General features: G+C 36.6%; 1 protein-coding gene across 6 annotated transcripts in view; it reads right to left on the reverse strand.

The window, feature by feature from the left end:
* The window catches only part of SPG11 (SPG11 vesicle trafficking associated, spatacsin), an 88,238-nt gene that overhangs the window by 38,469 nt on the left and 23,214 nt on the right, over nt 1–26,555 (reverse strand). For 3 of the 6 annotated variants that reach the window (XM_004466758.5, XM_071214176.1, XM_071214175.1), the window contains 16 exons: nt 22,720–22,852; nt 20,729–20,884; nt 20,165–20,340; nt 18,153–18,329; nt 16,842–16,913; nt 16,409–16,536; nt 15,904–16,076; nt 14,995–15,208; nt 11,891–12,094; nt 10,885–10,991; nt 8,753–8,898; nt 7,721–7,882; nt 5,743–5,809; nt 3,090–3,255; nt 1,534–1,739; nt 1,249–1,357 (listed from right to left, as the gene is read on the reverse strand). In XM_004466758.5, the coding sequence (XP_004466815.1) occupies nt 1,249–1,357; nt 1,534–1,739; nt 3,090–3,255; nt 5,743–5,809; nt 7,721–7,882; nt 8,753–8,898; nt 10,885–10,991; nt 11,891–12,094; nt 14,995–15,208; nt 15,904–16,076; nt 16,409–16,536; nt 16,842–16,913; nt 18,153–18,329; nt 20,165–20,340; nt 20,729–20,884; nt 22,720–22,852 (2,396 nt within the window). Of the gene's footprint in view, nt 1–1,248; nt 1,358–1,533; nt 1,740–3,089; nt 3,256–5,742; nt 5,810–7,720; nt 7,883–8,752; nt 8,899–10,884; nt 10,992–11,890; nt 12,098–14,994; nt 15,209–15,903; nt 16,077–16,408; nt 16,537–16,841; nt 16,914–18,152; nt 18,330–20,164; nt 20,341–20,728; nt 20,885–22,719; nt 22,853–26,555 lie in introns of all 6 variants that reach the window. The other 3 variants (XM_058294094.2, XM_071214177.1, XM_058294091.2) reach the window with 2 other exon arrangements.

Here is a 26,555-nt window from a genome sequence, read left to right on the forward strand (position 1 = left end):
AACCATGTTTAACCCCAGGAATAAGGAGGAGAGCATTGGTTTTTAATGGCCAGCGCTGGTGCTTCCTGTTTCACAGAGATGGACATTCTGAGACATGGGACTGGATGATCTGAGGTAGGTATTTTTTTTTTCCTAAACTAAGTTTGTTTTTTCTAATTAGAGAAGTAACACATACTTCTAAAAACGATTCAGAAAATATAGAAAGTTTAAAGAAGGGAAAAATCACCCATAACGCCAATAACTGTCTTTACGAAAGATTTTTTTAGATATATGTATATGATTATACATATGTGTTTGCATGTATATATACACAATTACTCTTCTCATCTGTTCTCAGTTTACATTAAAATGGGGGCCTATTATATAATCTACTTGACTTACTTAAGTAGGCTTTTTATACTGGCATGAATGACTCCACTCAGGCACAAATGGGAGAAAGATCAAACTAATATGTAGATGCTATTCCAGCCTTCTCAACCTGTTCCAGGAGAAAACACCACAAGGCATCCCTTGTTTGCTATGAACATCTCACTTTTGTATCTAGAATGATACTAGCTATGTACCATCCCTGGGAGACCTTGGGAGAATGCCCTGAGTGCTTAATTCTCTTGCACTGTACACTGTAGAGTAATCAGAGTCCTGAAAAGGCCAGGGCCTCCTTAGGAAAGGCACATGTTCCTGCTGAAAACAGGACACTGATGAGAACAGGGTCAGTGACAGTAGGTAAAGAAGAATGGCAGGTTCTCAGGGTCTGGCATGGCTGGATTAGCCCCAGTGGACAGCACAGGACAAAGACAGGCACAAATGTTTAAGTAAGGTGAGGTGCTTTTGTGGACAGCTGCCCCGACTTCCCTCATCAGTTGATATATATTAGGAAGGAAAAATTAAGGACATCACTTAAAGTCAACTTTGTGAAACCCAACCCCTATCTTCCAAAAGGATTTCAACATGTAACACTTAAAAGACGTCTCTGTACAGCAAGGCAATGGAAAAGTCAAAGCTCCTCTCTATCTCCTGGTAACTCTTATCTTTAAGAAGGGAATCACTACTTTCACCCTTCTTTCACTGATACCAAGATGCAATTCAAGTTATTATCCAGTTACTGAGTATATGCTTGATGCTGGATGAATAAGAAGATATGAGGGGGACTGGTGGAAATAGCTAAGGTGGTTGGAAAACAAACAAGGCAAATATAGGTTAACACACTAAAGCTTGCCAGAAAAGAGACTGAGATCACAACTCACAAACCTCTTTATTTCCTGCTGCTGAATGCTGTTCCATATACCTTCTTCTAAGAGCACAAGCAACTCCTCTATGGTTGCTTTTTCACCATGAGCCAGTTTAGACAGTTTTTCAGCTATAAGAAATATAAACAAAATATAGTCAGGAATAAAGAGCAAACACTCTTCAGGGAAAGGATTTAACAGAAAGAATAATTGTTTCCTTCCCAAGTAGGCTCACAATTCCATGCTTTAGACCCATTCATCCCTCCTCCTTTGCACAAACCAACCACAAAAAGAAAAGGTGCTGTACCTAGAGACTCTCTGATGAAACTGTGCTGATCATCTTCATTTCTACACTTGTAGTTCAAAATTATATTGGCCACTTTCATATCGACTCTGAGCATGAGGCTGTCGAGGCCAAGCAATTCTAAGAAACAAACACAGGCAGCTCCTATGGAAGGTACATGGAAGGAGGAGAGCCCTAAAGCATAGGCTTCATTGCCTACTTGCTCGATCCTGGAAAAGGAAGGAATAAAAATTACATCAGCTCATGAAAATGGTTTCTCACCAGGGAAATCAGATAGAATTACATGAGTGATTGGAGTGCCAAACAGACACATATAATCTTTAGCTTCCTCCCCCTTCCCTTCTGGTGTCCCTTGCACACATCCATGTAGGTTCCTGGAAGCTTTTCAGTTGTCTTCTAGCTGCCATTCCCTTAGAATTATGTTCTCCTAAAACATCTATTCATAGTCCAAATTATTCTTGCCTCCAACCTCATCCAGAAAGCATGGACTAGAACTTCCAAAACACTGCCAACTTGTGATCGTAACCATTATGAGTATGAATACAAACTACCAAGAATGTTAATGCCACTTAAAGTGCACTTAAATGCACTTTTATAGGCATAGAAAAATGTCTAGAAAGATGCCCAAACAAGTATTAACCATGTCTACTATGTGGAACGGAAGTCTGAATGACTTTTATCTATCATTTTTCACCATTCTAAACTACTTGAATATTTTACCATGAAAATGTATTACTTTATTAATTATAATATAAACCAATAAAGTAACTATATCTGTCTGCTTATTATATGATATATTTCTCCCAAATCCTGTGCTTTATGGAAAAGAATTAGAAAAGACAAAGATCTTAAAATCAGAATTCCTATCTCATTACAGAATTCTCTCTCTGGACTAACTCTGCTAATATTTGGCAAGCTCCTACATTATTTTTAAAAATATAATATTTATTAGTTTTCCCTATTAGCAAAAGTAACACATATTAATATAAAAAAACTTGGGGTACACAGAAGAGCAAAATGGAAAAAAAAAAACAACCACCAAATATCAGCAGTGTTAAACATGGTATACATTAAGTACTTTTTAAATATATGTGTAAAGTACACAGACATGCCTTTATTTTCATTAACGAAGTTGTACGTTTCCAGAAAAAAGCATGTAGAATATACAGAGTTCCCACATAGCTCCCCCACACACAGAGTTTTCCTTATTAACATTATGCTACCAAAGTATGGCACTTTGTTAGAAATGATGAAAGAATATTGTATAATTAGACTACTAACTATAGTCTATAGTTTACATTAGGGTTCACTGTGTTGGAAATAGTCCTATTGTGGTGTTTTTTAAAAATTTTTTTTCTAGTAATATATATACAATCTAATATTTCCCTTTTTAGCCACATTCAAATATATAATTCAAAGGTGATAGTTATATTCACAATGCTGTGCTTCTATCACCACCATCATTACCAAAACTTCTCCATCACCCTAAACAGAAACTCTGTACCAATTAGGGACATGCATTTTTTTTAAGAAGTACAGTTTATGTTTTAAATACTCACAGCTGTTTGGGTGTCTTGCTCTTGGCTAATTCCTGGACCAGAAAAGTTCCAAATGCAAATGATGGTCGTCCATGATGTAAATAATAAGCAAAATTCAGACGTTCCACTACAGCATATTTATTAACCAGGTCAGGACTAGAGAAATGTGGGAGATCACTTGATGGATCTGGGGGAAAAAGTGAAGCAATATTTATTTTCAACATTTTACCATGATTAATTTCAGATATTCACGTGGAAAGCTTATCTTCAGTGATAAAAGGAAATTGGTTGCTATAAGCATTTTGTGACTACTATTTATCACTTTGAACTCACCAAAAGGTAACTGTTTTATTTTACTTCATTGTGTAGAGAGACAGCCCCCATTTTTTACAAAAATGCTTACCAGAAAAGCTGCCTAAACACTCTGTGTAAAAGAAAGCTTTGCAATTTATTTATGCAGCTCATTATGCAATGAAACCCCTTCTTAACATATTTGAGTTCTCTAGTTATCAAGGCAAACTTACTACACCTTTCTCCAACAAGTAATTTGAGAACATCCTTTTCTTATATTAATACCCTGCCATAATCTTTGGTATCATTAAGCTGTACTTTTTGATTTGTATTCATAAAACATCCTATTATCTACATGATGGTATTGTCTTTCCAAAGTCAGCTGAGTAGCTCAGTTTAAGGTTCCTCTGTACCCAATAGAATAGCTGAAAATTAATTTTCTTCTTTTAGAGAAATTTGAAGTCAGATGATATTTGGATGGAAGTAGTTAGTATCAAGTAACCACTCCTGTCAAATTCTAATCTTTAATGGCCTTTTAACCACTTACTACCCTATGGAGAAAAAAAAATGTGACAAAATAGTAATTTTGAACTGTTAAGGAACCAGTTCTGGAAAACAGTGCATGTGCTCTTGATTTCAAAGTTCAAAGTTTATTTCTGAAATAAAGGTTTATTTTCCCATGGGATTCCAAGGACTTCTCACCTTGTGTGACTCAGCTTCTATAAAAAATACCTGAAGACCTTGGAGGGGTCTGTCACTTAACCAAGCTATTACTTAAAAGCACATCCCTTGGACATTAAAATATTGTCACATACCTTATCTGTGTTCTTTGTGAGGTGACTTCAGTAACTTATATTAAAAACCACTCATTCATTTTTAAAAAATATATTTGCTGAGAACATGTTACATGTACAGCACTACCGGGGGTAGAACCAGCATATTTAGGATTTGTATTCAAATAAGACCCTGATTTTTTAGCAGGTTGGAGCCTGGTATAGAAAAAGTACATAAAAGAAAGTTCCACCTGAAGGGAAATTTTACCCTGGCCTGCCACAGAAGAAAAGTCACCATGTAGCATTCTTACATCCCCTTCCAGTGGTAAAACCGTAGGAAAAAAAGAGATAAACGTTCTAATGAAATACAACACTTTAATTTTATGAATCCGTATTATGTTTTCCTAATAATCATTTCATTTACTTTGTGCTTCATTTCTTTAAATACGGTTAAACTTCTAAAAACCATGTAAGAAATATATTCCTCCAACTTCTGTGTTCCTCTCCCAAACCTGTAGAGTGCTCAAATTCTAAAAGGGGGTCAAAATACTGGCTGGGTGAAGGTTTTATGGTCAATAGAACAGGACATGGGATTCTGTCTACCCTCGAGTCACTTTACTGAGATTAGGAAGGGTATTTTTATTTGAAAATGCAGTAAGTACTACTTTATTCAGCAACCACTCAACAAACACTTACTGAACCACTATTATAAGCCTGGTACTCCTACACTGGGCTCTGGGTACTAGCTTAATTCAATATATCAAAATTTGAACTTAGAAAGCTGGTAATTAGAAAATTCATTTTTCATTTCATTTTTATTTATTTATTTTTAGGAGGTATTGGGGATTGAACCCAGGACTTTGTAAGTGGGAAGCAGGCACTCAACCACTGAGCTACACCTGCTCCCCAAAAATTCATTTTTATGTATGTCAATGAATACGGGGCACAGGCTATGTTTGTAGTAATAATTTGAAACCTCAAATTTGGTGAAGCACCACTGTTAACAAGATATTAAAGGCTAAATCTAAATGCAAACGTAAAAGAGAAACAGAAAAAGCAAGAGTTTAAGAATGGCACGAAAATCAAAAAAATTCTTATGGTCTATGGAGGACAACAAGGCATGTTGTGCATCTAAGTGCCAGGAACTTTGAGAGCTTCTTCAATGCTTTGTCTCCTTTCATGCTCACAGATTACTTATAACAGTGGGCACTGTTATAAGCTTATGCTACAGAGAACTGAAGAAAAACTACATACCTAAGATCATACAGCTATTACATGGTGGAGTCAGGATTTGAATAATGTCAGCACCTATGGGCTTAACAACTTTATTATACTATACTGCAAATGAAGAGGGATTTGGGGGAAAGACAGAAATATAATCAGATAGGCACATTGACATTTTCCAGCAAGTACAAGCACTAGTGGTCTAATACAAGATTCTTAACTCTTTAATATGTTTTCAATTCTCTTATGGAAAATATTTTTCAATGGAATGCACCTTTATTTTTAAAATAGAAAGCAATGAAAAAACTGGTTTAGTTTTTCATAAATTAACTTCTGTCAACACTGCTGGAATACTTCAAAAGCAAGAAGTACCCATAATAACTTACCTCCTATCGCTAGTGTGTTGGCAGATTGCCAGCCAAACAATCTGCTGGGATCAAAGGGCAATAATGACTGAAAAAAGAGAGAAATCAAATCAGAGTTAAAAGTTAATTGATTCTAAAACAAGTAAATAAAATTATATGAAAGGACTTCAGGGTAATTTGCTTCCCTTCTCCAAGGCAATTTAAAACCTTATCTTTCTGGACATAAATTCTTTGAACACACTGAAAACTAAAAAGAATGTATAAAACACCTTTCTATAGTCATTTCATTTTGTTCTTTTCAAAGACACTCCTTACTGCAAATTATTACGGCAAAGTATGCTCTCTTTGGCAGAAGAAGTGTCAATTATAAGGTAAATTGAGCTTTAAAGATAATTTTGGAATAGAAAGGCAAGAGGTCTGAGAGGCTAGAAAATATGATTATATTAACATGACAAGATGAGCTAAGGGCAGGGAAGGAAAGTAAAGCATAAGACAATTAGATCAAGAGTTAAAGAAATGTGATGAGGAACAACAAAGAAAAAAATAGCAGACCGTCAGTCAGAAAAGGCTTGAGAACACAAGAGTTGTGATTGTTTGAAATTTGTCCAGGCCAAGATTTAGCACAGATTAGAAACAGATGGTAGAAGGAATACAGGAAAAAACAAAACTATTAAATTAAGATTTAGATGGCTAAGGAAAGAACAGCTTTGAATTAAATCTAAGGGACAACGTATGGTCCATTAAGGAAGGAATAATTTTCCTGAAAGCATAGGACTAAGAAAATTTTATCAGTCAACTCAAAAATAGAGCAAAGAACAACCGGAAACCACTTATGTTTTGAGTCAAACCACGCTAAGTAGTGAGACTAAGTTTTTATATAATCTACTTTATATAGTTTATATAAGTGCTACTCAAAGTGCTGATCTACAGTAAGAAAAGAAACTTGAGCCAGATATATAATCCAATGTATGGCTTCCTTCTTGCTTAAAAAAAAAAAAAAAAGCCTGCTGAACTAAACAATGTACTTAGTCAATTTCTGGCATGAGCTCCTAATTTAATCATGTACCAGGAACATGCAGTTCACAGACTGGCTGGCACCAGACTGCACATCACACTTTGGAATAGCACCAGTATATATCCTAACAGCTTAAACTGAATTGAAGACACTGTGGGAATATATGTACCTAGAGAAAAAAGGAAAATGCCTTGGTTCTAGAAAAAAAGCTAAAAAAGGTGTTCTTTTTTAAAAAAAGATAAATAGATGACACAAAAGAGAAGGTGTTCTTAAAGAGGATCCCTGAATAGGTTTCAGGGAATCTATGAATCCCTTTGAAATACACACAACTTTTTTGGGTAGAGGCTGATAGCTTCTGTCACATTCCTCAAGGGATCTTTGTCCTGAAAAAGGTTAAGTAAAGTAGTGATTTAAACAAACAGCCATGATTCGTTGAGAAGAGACAGAAGTGGCAGAATGGAGCAGCCTTCTGAAGCAACAGAGAGAGATGCTGGTCAACTATTTGTTCTCAGACCCATCTCCTGCTCTGCTCTGTATTGCAGGGAACTGGATTTCCCAAACTTCCTTGCCTTATGGCTATCAGTTTGGTTTAGCCATGAAAGGGAAGGGTTGGAGATTAGAGGTGGGAGAAAGAGAGCCAAGGTATTTTCTTCCTTCTCTCTCTTTTTCTGAGGGCCCCTCCTCCAAGGTTCCAGCCCCATCCTCTTTGTTCCCTGCTCCTATTAGGCAGCCCCAGTTTAAGTTTAGTTCCCAGAAAATAGCTCTAGCCTCTGGATTCTGATAACAACACTTTCTTGCATTGTTCTTCCAGCCTTAAGAGTGTTGACTTCTTTCTTTGCAGATCTTTGGGTTGTCGAGCCATCAGGTTTGCTTTCTCCATTCTATCATTCCATGTAAGCAATTGTCTTCATTTGAAAGACCTGGAGTGGTTTCTGTTTTCCAGGCTGAATTCTGACTGACACAAAGGCCACCTAAATACTGTACCTGAATAAGGTGGTAGAGTGTAATATCATGGGGCAGGATACTAGGGGCAATGTACTGAGGGAAGAGAGCAGTTTTTAGCTTGGGGTAAGGAGTTAATGCCATCTTCAATAATTGGGGATCCACTTTCTTCAAACAGTTCTCATTTTCTTTACTCTGAACAACCTAAGTAAAAGATAACAGAGTTTAGAATAATGCTTTTCCCTTCTCAAAAATTTATGTACTTTTTTCACAGGAACTCTATGAAACAAGATGAGCTTGAAGATAATATGTGGTAGCAAAAACAACATTGGACAAGGAGTCAAAAGCCAAGAATTCTTGTGTTGGTTCTAAGACAAACTATCTGTGTGGCCTTGGGCTAGATATTTAACATCAGCCCTCAGTTTCCTCATCTACAAATTTAGGAAGTTGAGCTGGATGAATGATTTTTCATTCAGAGAAGCTGTTTGAAAAAAAAGACTGCTACTACAATATTTTTACAAACTACCAGACTAGATGACTCCTAGGTCCTTCCTTCTCAGCTCTGAAGTTATGACTCCACTTTCTGATAGGTGATTAAAAACAGAGGAATAAATAACTTAACCATGTAAATTAAGGTAGAATGCAGCAACAACCTAAAAAGAAAAGTATAACGTTAACGCTAGTGTCAATGGAAATTTTGCAATATTAAATGTTTAATGGCATTCTTGAATTTCCTCTAACCAGGCATACTACACACTCCAAGAGGAAAGACAGGTGAATTTCCACTAGGCCCCTCCAAAGACTTTAAATGGGCAACTAAAGATTATGATTTCCTGTTTACTCCTCTATGCAGGCAAAAAGTAAAGAATCATTCCCGAGCCACAGCTGCTTACAATTCAGAAACATTTAGAATCTGATTCTATCTTCAAAAAGAACTCTGGGTCATTAGAAAATAAATTACAAGGGAAAAAAAAGAGTATCTGTACAACATAGTAGTTTCCTTACAACTTCGAGGATGAAGTAAATTTAAAATCAGTCCTATAAAACCATACTGAGTCAAAGTGCCATCCATACCTGACTGACACCCCCAGGAGCATACATTGTAGTGGCAAGGGCCAGGAGGGTGTGTCCTTCTAACAGCATACTGCTTACGCTGGCCTGATTGCTGGGAATCAATATCTGAGCATTTGCAAGGCTAGCCTGGAAGATCAATTTGGGATCTGGAAAATAAAAGAGTATGTTTTTCTCCTTAAGAGGGATAAATCCTTAATTAGGAATTATATGATTCTGAGAAAGAAAATTCACTTTGAGACTCTATCCACAGTAAGGACTTTCTGCGTTTAAAAACAATGAGCAAACACCACAGAAGTGAAGAATGACAGATATGTCTCCATGAAAACAAAAACTGAAACAATGAAAACTGAAAGGTAAAAATGAACTAAAGGGGGGAAAAAATGACAATAAACAACAAACTAAGAGTCAAGGTCCTCAACAAAGGACATGTACAAATTAATGCCCAAAATGCTGGATCCTACAGATAAATGGACAAATGAAACACACAGCCAATTTGTAAAAGATGAAATACAAACATCTGATACATAAAAACATTTACTTCACTAGTAATAAAGAGATGCAAATTAAGATAATAATCAGATGCCATATATTACCTATTAGTCAGCAAAGATGTGAAAAAAATAATCATCCTCAACACACTTTGGCCAGGGTATGAGGTGGCCAGGATTCATGTATAAAAAGGTACAATCCCCTTTGGAAATCAATCTGACCTGACAGAAAGAACCTTCAAAATGTGGATAACCTTTGACCTAGTAATTTCATATCCAGGAAACTGTCTATACCAAGGAAATAATCTGAAACAAGAACAAAATGTTTTATGCTCAAATATATTCAAGGCTATTAATTATAAAAGAAAAAGAAAATTGAAAACAGCCTCAATGTCAAAGAACTGAATGAGCAGTAAGTTAGATAAGGGTGTATCCAGTCAGTGGAATATTATCTAGGCATTTAAAATGGTCACTCTCTTTAAGAACTCAGGAAAATTATGTTATAATATTATGTGAAAAAAATGGTATACAAAAATATAAATGTTTCTTGAAGTATCCCAGCACAAGGTAAGAGCTCAATAAATATTTGTTGGATGATTGAAATTCAATACGGACTAGATAAAAAGTACAGAGAAAATGAGTGGGAGAAAATATGTATTATCAGTGGGATTAAAAGGGAAAATTATTTTCAAAACCCATGGACCTACACTATACCAGGAGTGAACCCTAAATTAAACAAACTGTTGACTTGAATTAAAAGTATAATTATAAAAATGTGCTGTCATCAATTGTAACAACTGTTCCACACCAGTGCAAGGTATTGGTGTTAGTGGTGGTACATGGGAATCCTATATTTTATGCACAGTTGTTCTGTAAACACAACTTCTCTAATAAAGAAAAAAAATTATCAATGGGGTGGTTAAGAAGGTTTTACTATTTTCTTGTAGTTTCCAGTAGTTTCCAAATTTTTTACAATGAACTTAAATTACTTTATAATCAGCACACACATACAAAACAAAACAAAATCCCACATATGAAAAAAGTTCTTCTTTTGGAGAAAAACCTGGTGTTACGCAAAAGTGAAAGACTGGCTCTTGACACTCCTTGCCTGTTGTAGCACTCAGCCTGTCCCCTTTCCTAATTCTCTAGAATGACACCAGCTAAGTGTCAGGGGTAACCGTGCTTTTCTGTCTAACTACAGCAAAGGAAAGCTCAGTTTCAGCAGCGCCACTCCAGAGGTCACAGCAATCCCACACAGACAGTGGATTTCTTTTCATTCCATCTGGTGCAAGCACCTGGAAGACAGACCATTTCTTCATGGGAAAGGGGGGTACAATTTACCAGGGAGTAGGAATTCAGCCTGTGACAAACTGGTGGGATAAGAAAAATCCAAAGAGAGCAAAGAGCACAAAACTGAGGTCAGCAAAGGGGATATAATCCCACAAACTCTCTGCTCTAAGCCTGGGTTTTCTTGGCTGGGAACAGGCTAACATTTTTGGTCTCCTGAACAAAACAGATCTGCTTCTTAAAGCATAAGCCTATACTCTGAGCAGATCTTTAACTAAAGCCAAATGATTCACTTAAAGAGCTCATAAGTTATTTATCCAAAGAAAGTTTTTGTGTTTTCATACAGTATACCCGTACCTGTTAAATTACTGGAAACTTGTCGACATTGAACTAAAAATTCAAACCAGGGGTGAGCTTCATGTAATTCCTTTTTTTCCAAAAAAGGACAATTTGGAGGACTAAGCCTGCAATTAAAACAAAAATAAACTCTCTGAATAACATCCAGAGTAAGACAGACGATGTTTGCTCAGGTGATAACTAGCATTAAAAAGAGAAACTTTGGAATTAAGTAAATATAACAAAAAATACGCCCACTCTTGGATTCTGTTTTACATATTCCTTATGATCTAAAAATAGAGAAAATGTCAGAAATATTTAAAATGTGTTTATAATCAAGATGCACATCTTTCTAAAACCATGATGAAATTTTACCAACTCTGTGTAAGATTAACAGATACATTATACTTCCTCCACCCCAAATGGCTCTTCGTCTGTCTACTCATGTCCACTCATTGTGTCCGCCTGTTGTCTACACATCATCTTTAGGAGGCACTGGGAACTGAATCCAGAACCTCCCATGTGGAAGGCAGGTGCCCAACTGCTTGAGCCACATTCACTCACTTGATACCTTACACTTTAAGATATTTTATGGGTTTTTAAGACAAAAACTTGTTAGCATTTTCAAAATTAACAAGAGGTTTTTAAAAACCTTTTTACAACAACAAAGAGGCTAGGACTCAGGAGTCAGATTCAGAATAGATCCTTTGAAAATACTCCAAATGAGTCTTTAGAATCTTCCTTTTTTAAAAATTTTTCAGGCACTTCTTTCATTTCATTCCATCCTTGTTATTTAAAAAGTCAACAGATATGTTACAGAATTAACATAACAAAAAACATGTGATAAGCATTAGTTCTGAACTAATAGATGTATTAATTAATTAATTGAGGGTGGGGAGAACCATGTCCAAAAGATCAGTATTCCTCATGCAAATATTCAATACTTTCCTAAAATCACATTCAGAAGTAGTATGGAAAGAGGAGATGGGAAGATATGGTCAAGGACAAATCAATTCTCAGTACTCACTTGTAATAGTCCAGGTAGACATAAAGAAGATGCTGCAGACTGTGTTCCAAACAATAGAGAATGAAGTGAGAATGGAAATCCCAACCTTCTTTGGTCCTGTAGTTTTGAACAGGGAGGGCATCTTGCATTACTCCCCCAATATGGCTCAGTCTTAAGAGAAAGAGTTCGAAGTCTTCTAGTTCAGATGCAAGAAAAATTCCATTCCTACTGAGCAAGTTTAAGAAAGGATAGCAGGTTAAAAAGTTTGTAGGTTCAGAGCAGACCAAATCACTCCCATTGTTTAAGCCTCAATTACTTAAAAAAAAGTATTTACAAATTGAAGCTGCCAGTTTTCACTCTACAAACATGTTCTGAATCACATAGTTTGCTAGGTTACAGTAAAGGTTTCTCAACCTTAGAGTATAAAAAGGTAGTTGATCAAAGTCTCAAGCCAACTTCACTATTTCAAAAATCTAAACTAAACTACCTATATTTCTTTGTTTTTAACGAGAACTGTACAACAGAGTATGGCCATGGTAGTTAGATCTTGAAGCTAGATGCACTGAACACTGAGAAAATCACCACAAAATCATTAAGAAACTAACGCATAATAATTTAAATAGACCAACCACTAAACAAGAATAGGAATTTCCATTAAAATATTACTATTCACAAACTGTTTTCTTTTTACTTTAAATCTATCATACATACTGCACAAAAGAGTCAGAAAATGTGTGTGCAGAGTTTAAAGAAACGCCATGTAACTGCCACAATGCCAGATGAGAAACAGAACACTGCATGGTGGGAGCCATGCGTGCATCCCTCCCCCTCCACATGGCCTTCACTGGTCCCAGAGGTAACCACTATCCTGACTTCTGTGATATTTTTATTCATAGTTTTACTTTCATTCATAGTTTTACCACCCAGGTAGATAACCCCAAACAATACACAGTTTTCCCTATTTTGAACTTTATATCAAAATGGAACACTCATATTTATAGTTCTCATTGTTTCTTCTAAATGTTGTGTGATTTATCCACATTGATACTTGCAGCTATAGTCTTCATTTTCAGTGTTATTTTTGGTAAAATAAACTTGCATTTCCATGGTTATGAATGAGGCAGAGCATCTTTTCACATGTTTATAAGCTATCTGTGCTTCCTCTTTTGTGGCATGGTCATGCGTGTTAGATATGGTTCCCCTCCTCTCCATCTCTGGGACCCTGAAGGTTTACGTGGATGGGCTGCACCAGAAGACCCCAGTGCCCTCAAGCTTCTGTTTTGGCCAAGAGAGGCCCCATCAGGAGATAAAAGTCAGAGAAAAGGAAGATGTGGTGTTTATCCTCCTGCCTGTCCTGTGCTGGGTGACCACAGGTTGGTTGACACCCTCTGCCAAGAGCCACTCTCCTGGTCCCAGTCACTGTTCCCCTCCATTGTCCCTGCAAGCCTGTTTAGGAAAACATATTCTACTCCCAAAGTAATGAAGATATGTTCCTCTAACATCTTATAAAATCTTTATAGTTTTACATTTCATATTTAGGTTTTAAAATCTATCTGGAATTGATTTCATTTATAGTATATATAATAGAGAGTCCAATTTCATTTTTCCCCCATACAGCTATCCAATTATCCCAGCCCCATTCATTGAAAGCTTGTTCTTTCTCCCTTTGGGCAGTGCCACATTGATCATACTTCAAGTGAGCATATACATCTGTTTCTCTGCTCACTTTTCTGTTCTACTGGCCTATGTATCTATCCTGCACCAAAACCCCTACGGTCTTAACTGCTCTAGATTTAGAGTAAGTTTTGATATCTGGTAGGGCAAGTTCTTCTTTTCATTGTTATTCTTTACCTTTTGGATTTCCATATAAACACTTAGAATCAACTTGTCAAAACCTGCAAAAAAACTGCTGGAATTTTTATTGAAATTGTATTACATCTAAAGATCAGTTTGGGGAAGAAATGAGAGCAGGCTTGTCATGTTCCAAATCCCAAAGAGAATGCCTGTGGTGTTTCACCACTAAGTTGGCCAGAAAGATTTAAGATGCTCTTTAAAAGAGTTTGTATCTCTTCTTACTTTGCTAAGAATTTTTATCCTGAATAGATGCTGAATTTCATCAAAAGCTTTTTTTGCATCTATCTAGAAGGGTATAATTTTTTTCCTTTAATCTATTAATGTAGATTTCATTAATTCATTAATTTCATAATCCAGATTATACTATATATGTTGGCTTTTTAAATAGCCAAATAGTAAGGAAAATATTTTGTAAGCATACGTGCTCTACAAAATTTTACTTTTAGTACACAGAAAAGGAGTATTTTGTACAATGGAAAGAACAGTTGCTAGAAAGTCAGGGGTTAAAGGATTCAGGTCTATAACTAATTGGCTTGGGCAAAGCTCTTAACATCTCTGGAACTCATTCATCACATCTTTAAGTTGGATAAGATGATACAGCTATCCTTCCCCAGTTAAGTGCAAGTATAAAATAATACATGTGAAATTAGTTTAAGAAATTTAAAAAATAACATGCCTGTTATTAACTTTCCTTACACTATTTCATTAGCTTAAGGAGATATTATCTTGAGCTGTATGAAACTGCTAGTATCCAACCATTTTTGACCCACATAAATGGCAAGTCCATGATTCACTGAAATATAATTATTTTTTAAAATGAATTGAAAGTTTAAAATCTTCACTTAATACTTTCAAGAGCTACTTTCCTTCACTAACTCTCAATTCAGCAGCCCTCTTTAGTTCAAAGCCTTAAGCATATGGGTACAGTGATAATACTGAGAAGAGTGGGAGACAATTACAGGACACTAAAGTACCTTCATCTCAGCTCTTGGCACTGGTTTCATGTAGTCCTACTGGTAGCTTAACATTTCTACACCAAAGCACATAAAATGTTCTGTGAAGAACCTTCATCTAGAATTTGAGAGCCTATTTACTACCACGTGATCTTTAATGGATATGACTTTAACATATCAGACTATGATAGTGCCCTTTAAAATTTAAAATAATATAAAACAATGCTGCACTTGATTTATGGTATTTCAAAGGAAAAACTACACCATTATTTTTATTGTATTTCTGCCCACTCGGGATTACTTTAACAGTTTAAATACCTGGCCAGCTTATCTAAAATTTCATTTCTCATGTAGTTGTTGCAGGAAGTATTCTGATCAATAATATCAACAGTCAGAGGGGGCCACTTGTTCTGCTGAAGTGAAACATAGCTATCCTGGGCCAGAAATTCTCCAATCCATGAGATAATGCTTAACCGATCATGGCGAGCTGTGAGGTATCTCCAGAGGGCTTCAGGAGAATAAAATTTGTATTCTATATGAAGAAAGAAACACATTTTAAAATGGCAATGACCTAACTCATTATTGAGTTAACTCCTGAGTGAATATAACAATCCAGACATAAATATTTCTATAATATATGAATTATTCAGGTCATCTGCTTCTTCTACTATTGCCCTCTATTGCTTTGTTCATTTTATAATCAATACTACCACCAGAAGACTTAAATATTGCTTATTACTACAGTGGTTAAATTGAAACTTGGGAATTAGCTGTGCATTTCATTCATCTTTTCAGCCTTCTTTTTCCCTTCTCTTTTCCTTAATAGAAATAAAATCTTTGGCTGTTTTAGTAAGCATAAGTATATGAATGTGGATGATCTACCACTGTTAGTTATTTCCCAGGGCCCTCTTGTGATAAAGATCCCCCAGAAACTAAAAGACTATTTGGAAAAACAAAGAATACCACTTTGAAGCTGGGATAAAAACTCAGCCTGGAAATCTTCATTTGCTGCTCTGCTAATTGAGCCATATGCCTTTTCTCTTTCACTCTCACATTAAAACCTTAAGATAGGAAAGAGGTCTTGATACATGACTTGTATTTTAAAGCAACCAAATATTTCTAGACCAAAAGGAATTCTAAAATGGAGACACACCAAAATATTCAAATACCAATACCTAATTTCATCCTCATTCAATATACTCCAAGTTTTGGTTCTCTCACACTTGCCTTCTGTACTTATCCTGGGGAGAAGGATGGATTCTTGTGTTAGTTGATCCCACCACTGAGCCCAATTTAACATAATTATATGATCCTGTTGGTTAAATTCCTCTTTATTATATTTCAAGACTGAGTCCAAAACAGATTTGTGCTTGGAAAAATCTTGTTCCTTGATCCAATACCTAAAACAGTGATAAAATTTCTTTTTAATTTTGAAGTAAAACATAAATTTCCTTTTTATCTGCTTAAGAATTTCTACTCTTTGGGGAACCACAAAATTTGATATTCTCAGTTTGGCATTTAATATCTTAAAATTTATATATATGGTTATAATATATTGAAATGACAGAAAAGTTCCTGAATCTCTTCTGTTGATGGCACATTTAGATACAGTTTTATCTTCACAGGGAATGTAAGCTCATTTCCAATAAGGCACCCATGTTAATCAATAATCACAAACTAAATACTATCTACAATATTCTCCCCATGTTATCAGTAGGGGCAATGAGACTACCTGGGAAAGGCCTGTATATGCATGTTTTCTTGGGCATGTCCTGAATAAAACTTCTCAGCTCGATGTACAAAGTCTATAGTTCTTTTTTCTTTTTCAGAAAAATAACTTTTTCCTTTTAAAATTTCAACCTTGAATAAAAAAACAATTAAATTAAAGCACTGATCTCACAAAAAAATCAAGCCGATATTTACCAAAACAAATGTCATGATACTAAATGTCATATAAGAATTTTATTTTGAAATTTTGAGCTAATCTATTGTTACATAAATTTCACTTTGCCACAAATGTAAAATAATCACTTTAAAAAAAAACTGATGGGATCATTACACTTTTACTTATTACTAGATACTAGTTGAAAATTAAATTTAATTACTTCCAAATTTCACCAAGATTCTCCAGAAAATGTAAACTACAAAGTCTCACCTTTACCTACCAAAAAGTCCCGTATATTTTTATCAGTTGTATAGAAGCATATCTTGAGCAACTGGTCTTTTACATCAAAGCCCTATAATAAATATAGGGAAAAAGGGTTTATTTTGTAATGGAATTTTTTTTTTTAAGATTTATTTTTTATTTATGTCTCTCCCCTTTCCCCCCACCAGCTGTCTGCTCTCTGTGTCCATTTGCTGTGTGTTCTTCTGTGTCCATGGCACCGGGAATCTATGTCTCTTTTTTGTTGCATCAGATCTCCGTGTGTGTGGCACCACTCCTGGGTAGGCTGCGCTTTTTTTTGTGCTGGGCAGCACTCCTTGAGGGGCGCACTCCCTGTGCATGGGGTTCCCCTATGCAGGGGACACCCCTGCATGGCACGGCACTCCTTGCGTGCATCAGCACTGCGCATGGGCCAACTCACCACACGGGTCAGGAGGCCCTGGGTTTGAACCCTGAACCTCCCATTTGGTAGGCAGACACTTTATCAGTTGAGCCAAATCCACTTCCTGGAATTTTTTTTAACACAGATAAATGTTGGATAAAGAAGTCCTCTATCACAGATACATAGTCTTATAATTCCATAGTTTTTCTGCTCTTGTGAGCATTCATTTTCTTACATTTATCATATGTATTTACTGCCTATCCGTAAAGTCCTTAAGCATTCTGCCAAAGAGCAAAATGCAGCACACAGAACAATTTAAGGAAATGCTAGATTACCACAGGACCAAGACTATAAGAACCTGCTATGATAATTCACTTAGAAACAAAAATCAACACAAAATAAGACCTCTTACATAGTTCCATTTGTCTGCCCTTCCAAAAAGTTACCACAGTCAAGACCCAATCATGCGGCCTGAGATCAGATCTCAGCTTAGTCCAGGAGCCCTATCTCAAGACCCCTTCTTAAAGGAACTAAAATCATGGAGCACAAAGACCCAGCAAATTCACTAGGAAGTTCAAAGAGAGATGTAAGAGGTCACATAAGCAATACAGAATGTCTCCGCGATCAACAATGAGGTCCTGGGAGTGCTTTGATCATGTGAGGCCTATGAACAGAAACAATGCCTCCTCCTAACCAAAGAGCCAAGTTTAGCAAATCCATTTAAACATCTCTTCAAAAAGACCTCAGTACCAAAGAACATTTCTTAGTCTTATCACCCAAATTATTTCCTAATAAAGGCTACACATTTCTTGGTTTGTGACACAATCACAAATATACATCAATTTTTATATTAACTAGAAATTGTATTAAACACAGAGAGCTTTTTTTTTACATTAGGGATTTTAAGATCAAACAGATTATGCCACTCACCATATTCTTCAAAAGTTCAGAGGCTTCTTTTACATTGTTCTGTTTTAAATTGTCAAAGACCAAATCTAGGCCTATTCTAATCAGCTCCTCAAGTCTTTGAGCAGAATGACCATTAATCCTGAAGAAGGTTTGTGCCTCTGGTATTTTGTTGTTTAAAATGGCATTGGCAATAACTTCCTAGAAAGAGAAAGAAAAACATTTTCTGTTTTTTAAGTTCCTTTTTATTTCCTTATTATGACTATCACCATGGGACTTATTCTTTTGTTGAATACCTATTAATGGGCTTGTATTGAAAATTTACTACTAAATTTTGGGCTGGCACAGCAAATATGAAGTGGACTAAAATACAGGATCTGCTCCCCTGAAAAGTTTGCAACCTAGTGGAAGACACACAAGTAAAGTACTGATCATCGTACTGTATGTCAAAGGCAGGGATAAAGGTATTTCCAGGGTGCTAGGGAGGAGGGTCCAGAAGAGGAGTATCTAAATTAGAGGGGTGATTTTTAAAAAGTTTTCTAGGAGAGGGAACTGATGAGCTAAAAAATTTTAAAACAACTAAGTGTTACATATACACACAGGAGAGGTGGGGGGGGAGGAGGGGCAGAAAGAGGACAGGTGCTCCAGAAAGAGGAACTATTATGCGCAGATGCACAAAGGCAAGAAATACCATCAAGCCTTCAGGTAACTCCAGGTTACTTAATGTACCTGGAGAAAAAGCTGGAAGTAGTAGAGGAAACTTGAAAGAAAAGCCCATTATGTAGGGCCTTGCGTGTGTGAAACTTATATGGAGTCCCTGGAGGATCTTGAAAACAAGGTGACATAATTAGATACAGATTTTAGGAAGAATATTCAAGTAGCAATCTGGAGAGTGGACTGAATGGGATTTAAGCTCAAAACAGTGAGGCTTAGAAGGTAAATGCAATAATCCAAGTGAGAAGAAATAAAGATCTAAAATAAACAAACCCAAGAGAGAAGAGAGGAGAAGGCAGGCATCTTTAACTGGGGTTTTAGAGGGGTCTGTAAACCCCATTAAGTCAAGTGCAAAAGTGTGTATATGTGCATGTGCATACATTCACATGCATTTTTCTGGAGACAGACTCCACATCAAAGTGGACTGTAGCCCCCCAAAAAAGTTAAAAATTAGTGATTCTGAGTAAAAAAAAAAAGGATGATGAATAGTAGAGCCTTAGAGAACATTAAAGGGGGAAGAAACAAGAAGAGAAAGCTGAGAAGGAGACAGGAAAAGAGAAGCCTGAAAATCAGAAGGAAATTAAGTAATATCTGGTTAGAGGCTGAACAAGAAATACAGAAAGTGCAGTCACACCAGGGATTTCTCCATCCCTCCAGCCCAAGAACAGAAGTCCTGCTGACCTGACAAAGTCTCAACCTTACTTTCATTCCCTATTGATCTGACCATCTGGGATAAGCTATTTTGGCTTTTGCCTTCCCAAAGCCAATACTCTCCATGTGAGTGGAAGGATACTTCCAGTCCCTAGTCCTACAGCAGGCAACACATTTTGGTTGCACTTATACTCTAAAAAGAAAGATAAGCAGATGAGCATAGAAATTTAAGGTGATTTAACTAGCAAAATATCTTAACTAGCATCTGAGATAAGACTTAGATCAAGTATACTTCCAAGCAATAATGTCATGAAATTAAAGTTTCCTAAAATCTAGTCTCCAGGAGCAATCTGATTTGGTCAGTGGTCAGGTAGATGCATGAGTCCAACGTGCCAGGCCCTGGTCAAGGAAGAGCATCACTTCACATCTGGCCGGGGTTGGGTGTCTGCCACTGGATTCAAGTGGACAGATTTGGCATTAAGGGGGAGTCTATTAGTGTTGGTAGACACAAATATGAAGTTGTACCAGAGCTGCCAAAACCTACAAGAACTATAAAACCTTTGCCAAAGATTCAGAATTATAAGTGTATAGACTCTTTTTAAAATTGTTTCTTCTAATTTTCTCAAATCCTCTGAATCTGGCAAATTTTAAAAAGAGGTAGTCATATTTACCTCAAAGCTGAGTTTCTCCCATGTATCGCTTTCCTTTACTTTGGGAACATTTTCATTTATATCATATTCATCTATAGCATCTGTTAGCTTCCAAGGAAACTTTATCATGAAGGTTCGAAGTTCATTAATGTAGCTGGTCAAAATGTTCACTCCTTTCTGTAGATGCTCATCTAACTCTGTGGAATCATCAATGGGTCAATTTCATATATTTATAGAAAGAGAGAGAGAAATTATAAAGAATTATAAAGAGCTATTATAAAGAATTCTAGAAAATGCCAAAATTCAAACTTAGTATTTTCAAATTTCAAATAAATAATCGAGATTTTTCCTTTTTACAAGTAGCTCTGAATTGTACTTTTCACTCTCTTCACAATTACTCCTGAGTCTTTCTGCCAACTTCTCTGGTATCAGAACAGTTTCATTCACTCAACAACCCACTGACTTATGCCCAGTTTTAGCAAATGGTTCTCACTGGTTTATGCCCTCTCATGCAACAGGACCCCTTATATCTCTGTGCTGACGCGGGAATGGTGTAACTGCCACCTTCTTTGCTGCTATTCTTACCTTCTGTATGAATAAAAAGCTCCTTTATTTGTTTGTTAAGGAAGGACAGTGTAAGATTAAGCAACTGTTCAGAAAAGTGTTTGCTCTGGGTTTCAGAATCACTTTCTCTAATTGCTGAACAAAGTAAATCCAATGCTGGCCTTAGGTCTTCCACATCTGAGAAAGAACCAAAAGATTAATAAGGAGGATACCAGATTACTCCCAACAAAGTTAACATCTCCCAAAATATCATGTTGTAATATTTTAAAACATAAGGATCAATGACATTTTCAAAAAGCTCATAGAATTATGACCTTACACCTGCAAACTTCATAGTGGTTCTACTTACAACCCTTTTATTCCTTCCAAAAACCAAAGAGGTAGGTGTTACATTGTGCTTTTTACAGATATGGAAACTGAGGTTCAGGGAGGATAAATAACTTACCCAAGCTAATTTGGAAAGTAAGTAGCAGAGCCAAAACTCAAACTTACCTGTTTAATTCCAAAGCTATTCTCTTAAACAAGCAGCTGAAAGCAGGGAGTATGGGCTCCTGAAGCTTCCATTTGCCAGCTAAAGGCACTAATGAAGTGATTCCTGTTCATCTCAACACTGGTCTTACTCTAGAATTGCATAAGCATGAATGAAGATGATGGGAAACACTGGTTTTTCCAAGCAGGTAAAGCTATATCCATGCTGCATTCTGGCCTTATCCACCTCCTTTAGAGAAGAGCCGTTTGGATGTGAGTGGAGTGAGGAAAAGCACTCACCATCAAAGGGCAGGCAAAGTGAATAAAGACCTTGCAAATGTTGACAAAGCCACTTCCCCACTCCACAAACCAGACTATTTTCTGTAAATTCAAACAGATTATTTTTTAATTGGAAGCATAAAAAATTTAGCAATTCTCAAGAGGGAAACCACTCTGCACTCAAGGAAAAAGAGAATGATTTTTTTTTTCAATTAAAACCTTCTAATTCATACTCAGTGAAAACTGAGAGGACACTACACTGATGAAAAAAGAGCAAGCTGTCATTTTCTCCACATAACTAGAGTACAAATTGGTAGAACTTTTCTGCAGAACAGTTTATCAAAGTGTTTAAGAATGTAAATTGTGTACACTCTTTGACCGAGAAATTCCATATCTAGAAATTTACCCCAAGTAAATAATTGTACATGTGAAATTATACACACACACCACACACACAAGACACTCATAGCACATTGTTAATAAAAGCAAAAATCAAACAATTTCAGTGTCTACTAGGAGTTTGGTTAGGTAAATTATGGTATAGTCATACAATGAAATTTTACGCCACCATAAAAGTATACCTATTATTAATAAGAAAGATGTCTATAATATATTATCAAGTGAAAAAAAGCAGATTATAAAACTTTAGGTACAGAGGAAAATATAATTTTTTTACACTGCCTTTCTAAGGAAAGGATTTGCATGGTTACCCAGCCCAAGAATAAAAGCTAGTCTTCCCATTTATTAAAAAGGAAAGGTAAAATCTTGAAAAGAAGTGTTGTAGTATATCAAAAAAGCAATAGAATCAGTCTGCAAATTTTTATAACAAGTCCCAATCCACAGTTCAGCCAACCACACTGTCAATATACATCTCAGATAGTTGTTAAGGAGGGGCAATTTTCCCAATCAATTTTATTCTCTCTTGGCCACTTAGATCATCTCTTCCTTGCATTATCAAATTACAAAGTACGGTACAGGGTATGAACAACAAATACTTCACTTAAAAATGAGAACATTTATAAATGATTACAACTTTTCAAGTTTTCCCACAAAGTACATAAAATCCGATGACTGGGAGAGGGTTTGGCTCAGTGGTTGAGCCCCTGCTTCCCATGTATGAGGTCCCAGGTTCAATTCCCAGCACCTCATAAGAAAAAAAAAATCCCATGACTGAGTAAATATGTCATCAGAAAACACAACAGAAGTTTGAAAGATTAAGAAGACAAGATGATAAATAAAAATAGAGAAGTCTTTATTCTACTTACTTCTTAAATATAAATGGGTTGGAAAATAATCAAACTGAACAGGTACAGAAGAACTTGAAGATGGATCCAAAAGATTTTCCTTGCTCTTCAAAAAGAAATCTACTGTGTCCAGCTGATGATTTTCTATTCCAGCCTGAAAGAGGACAAAATCAGGAAGAAAAAAAAAATTAAACAGAAAAAGATAGGAAAAAAATCAGGAGATATATGTTTGTTTGTTTTTAGGAGGTAATGGGGATTGAACCCAGGACCTTGTACATACAAACACACGCTCAACCACTGAGCTACACCCACTACCCTATACGTATTTTTCAAATTTTAGAACTTAATGTGCCAAGATTGAAAGAGACAGGCTACTGTTATCTTGCATAAAGAGCTGGATTCTAGTGAAGATTCTGACAGTGACTATGTGATCAGGGGCAAGTCTCTGTAACTTTTCTGAATATCAGTTTCTACTTCAGTAGAAGCAGGAAGTTAGACCAGATAAATCCTTCCACCCTAATATTCTGTAACTAAACCATTCAAAGCTAAATATTTGGGGATTACTTTTACAGCTAAGTTATCAACTATTTGCATTAAAATGCTACAGTGGGGCAAGCACCGTGGAGAGCTGACTCAGCAAGGTGACACAACAAAAAAGGGAGACAAGCAAAAACAGAGAAGAGCACAAATCAAATGGACACAGAGAACAGACAGCAAGCAAGATGCAAGGGGGTAGGGGAAATAAAATAAATAAATATAGACACAGAAGAATGCACAAAGAATGGACAGAGAGAGCAGACAGCACACAAAAAGCCACAAGAGGAGGGATATAAAAAAAATTGTTACAGCAGGGAGGGCAGATGTGGCTCAAGCGATTGAACTCTTGCCTACCACACGGGAGGTCCCAAGTTCCAATGCCTCCTAAAGAAGACAAGCAAGATGGTGAGTTGGTGTGACAGGTTGGCACAGCGAGCTAACACAACCAGATGATGCAACAAAAGATACAAGAAGGAAAACACAATGAGAGATACAACAGACTGGGGAAAGGAGGTGGCTCAAGGGATTGGGCACTTGCCCTCCGCATCACAGGTTCTGGTGCCTCCAAAAAGAAGACGAGCACACAATGAAGAGACACAGCAAGTATAAACAATGGGTGGGGGTGGCGGAGAAATAAATAATAAATCTTTTTTAAAAAAGTTACAGCATCATGATATAATGTCAGGTGAATTTGTTCTGCTTTTTTTTTCAGTTATCAAAATAAAAACATTCAATTCTTGAGTAGTATTCCTATACAGAACACCTAAAAATCATGAATTTTCAAAAACACGTATCATTAAATGCTCAGTTAAGCTGGCAAGAAAGTCCTCAGGCAACCAAATCCAGCTTGATGCTGGTTTCTGTAAAGTTTTATGGGAACAAAGTCATGCCCATTTATCTACATATTGTCAAAAGCTCCATGGCAGAGACAAATAGTTGTAACAGAGAAATCTGCCACCCATAGCCTAAAGCAGTATGTGTAAGAATCACCTGGAAAGCTTGTTAAACTGTGGATTGCTGGGCATCTGGTGTGGGGCCTGAGAATCCCATTTCTAACAGATCTCCAACGATGCTGGTGCTGCTGGTCCGGGGACCACACTTTTGAGAAACAATATCTTAGAGGTGTTAACAGACCAGGCAGTTGGGGGTGAGCAGTATTGGTGGAAGAAAAGACAGGACAAACTGAGGCCAAGGCAAGGTGACACCCTCCAAAAAAGGGTGAACTAGAAAAAAAAATTACTGCTGCCAGAGGGAGACTATAACTCCCTCTTGGTTCTGGGTGGCAGAGGGAAATTTGAATTATGTATGATTAAATAAGAGAATATTCTTTTCTTAAGAGAGCCATGCTAAAGTACTTAGGAGAGAAGGGTTTTTATGTTTGCAACTTTCAAATGATTCAGAAAATAAAAATATACACACAGTTAAAAGAAGTGTGCAATATGTTAACAGCTGGTCAATCTAGGTGAAGAGTAAATGAATGTTAATTATACTATACTTGCATTTTTCTGTAGATTTGAAAAAAATTTAAAACTTTCAAAAACAATGACCAAATAGTAATTATAGAAATAAAAAATGTAGAAATTGAAATTTGAAGCCAATGGATGTATATAAGAGCAGATTAGACATAGCTGAAGACAGAAAGAGTGAACTGGGAGAGAGATAAGAAATTACCCACAATGTGGTGAAGAGATATAGAGGTGAAGGAGATACTGAGGAAAGGGTGAAAAGTCTAACTACTTTTGATCAAAAGTACCATTGTGACAACTGGAAAATATGCACTCAATTTTTAAGCCCCTGAAACATTCATGAAAACAGTTCTTACTGGTCTATAAACTGAGTCTTAAATTTTAAAGTATTTGTATCATATGAATCAATACTTTTCCAACTAAGGGCAATGCATAACTCTAATTAGTGAGACAAAATCACACTGAAACTGCAGAACACCAAAGACAAAGAAGATTATAAAAGCAGTGTGAATAAAAAAAACAATCTCAAAGGAACAAATGCCAACTTCGCAATGAGAAAAGGATCTATAAGATAGTAGAAAGTTATTGTGAATTTGCTGAAAGAGAACTGCCTACCTACATTTCTACACTCAACAAAAGTTATCTTTCAAATGAGAGCAAAATAGATTAATCAGAGATAGATTAATCAGAGTTCAACACCAGTCAGACCCTCACTAAAGGAAATTCTTCCCCTCTTCAGGCAGAGGGAAGGCCTAAAATATAATAAGGAATGAAGAGCAAGGAAAATATGTAATGTCTATGTAAAAGGAAATGAACCTAAATATACAAAAATAATGATGTCTAATGTGGTTTTAAAAAGAGTAAAGGGGGAAGTGGATTTGGCTCAACAGATACAGCCTACCACATGGGAGGTCCAGGGAGGTCCAAGGTTCAAACCCAGGGCCTCCTGACCCGTGTGGTGAGCTGGCCCACACATGGTACTGATGCGCCCAAGGAGAGCCTTGCCACGCAGGGGTGTCCCCCGCATAGGGGAGCCCCACGTGCAAGGAGTGGGCCCCATAAGGAGAGCCACCCAGTGCAAAAAAAAAGTGCAGCCTGCCCAGGAGGGCACAGCACACACGGAGAGTTGACGCAGCAAGATGATGCAACAAAAAGAGACACAGATTCCCAGTGCTGCTGACAAGAATACAAGGGGACACAGAAGAACACACAGCGAATGGACACAGAGAGCAGACAACTGGGGGGAGGGGGGAAGGGGAGAGAAATAAAAAATAAATAAATCTTGGGAAAAAAAAAGACCCATCATACATTGAATTGGCAAAAACTTTTTAAATCTGGCTATACCAAATGTAGGCAAGGATGTACAACAATGAGAACTCACGTACATTGCTGGTAAGAGCATAAACTAATCACAAAATTTTTGAAAATTAAACATTACTTAGTAAAGTTAAAGATGAACATGCCCCATGACCCAGCAATTCCACAACCACCAAGAGAAACCTCTTATACGTGTTCTGCAGTAGATGTATAAGAAACTGTTCACAGTAACAGTTACAGCATTTTAAATCCAGAAACAACTTAAATGTTGGATAAGCAAAGCTGTATTCTAAGAATGGAATTATATGTGCAGTGAATCTGAATGAACTATAGTTAATTAACACGGATGAGTTACATGGATGAATTATAAAAAAATTAACATGGATGTGGCTCAAGCTGTTGGGTGCCCACCTGGGGGGTCCTAGGTTCAGTTCCCAGTGCCTCCTAAAGAAAACGAGTAAGACAGCAGGCTGACAAAATGGGCTGACATGGCAAGATGACACAAAGGAGAGACACAGAGAGGATACACAATGAGAG

This window comes from Dasypus novemcinctus, chromosome 3 (assembly GCF_030445035.2).
Source record: "Dasypus novemcinctus isolate mDasNov1 chromosome 3, mDasNov1.1.hap2, whole genome shotgun sequence".
NCBI classification, from domain to species: Eukaryota; Metazoa; Chordata; class Mammalia; order Cingulata; family Dasypodidae; genus Dasypus; species Dasypus novemcinctus.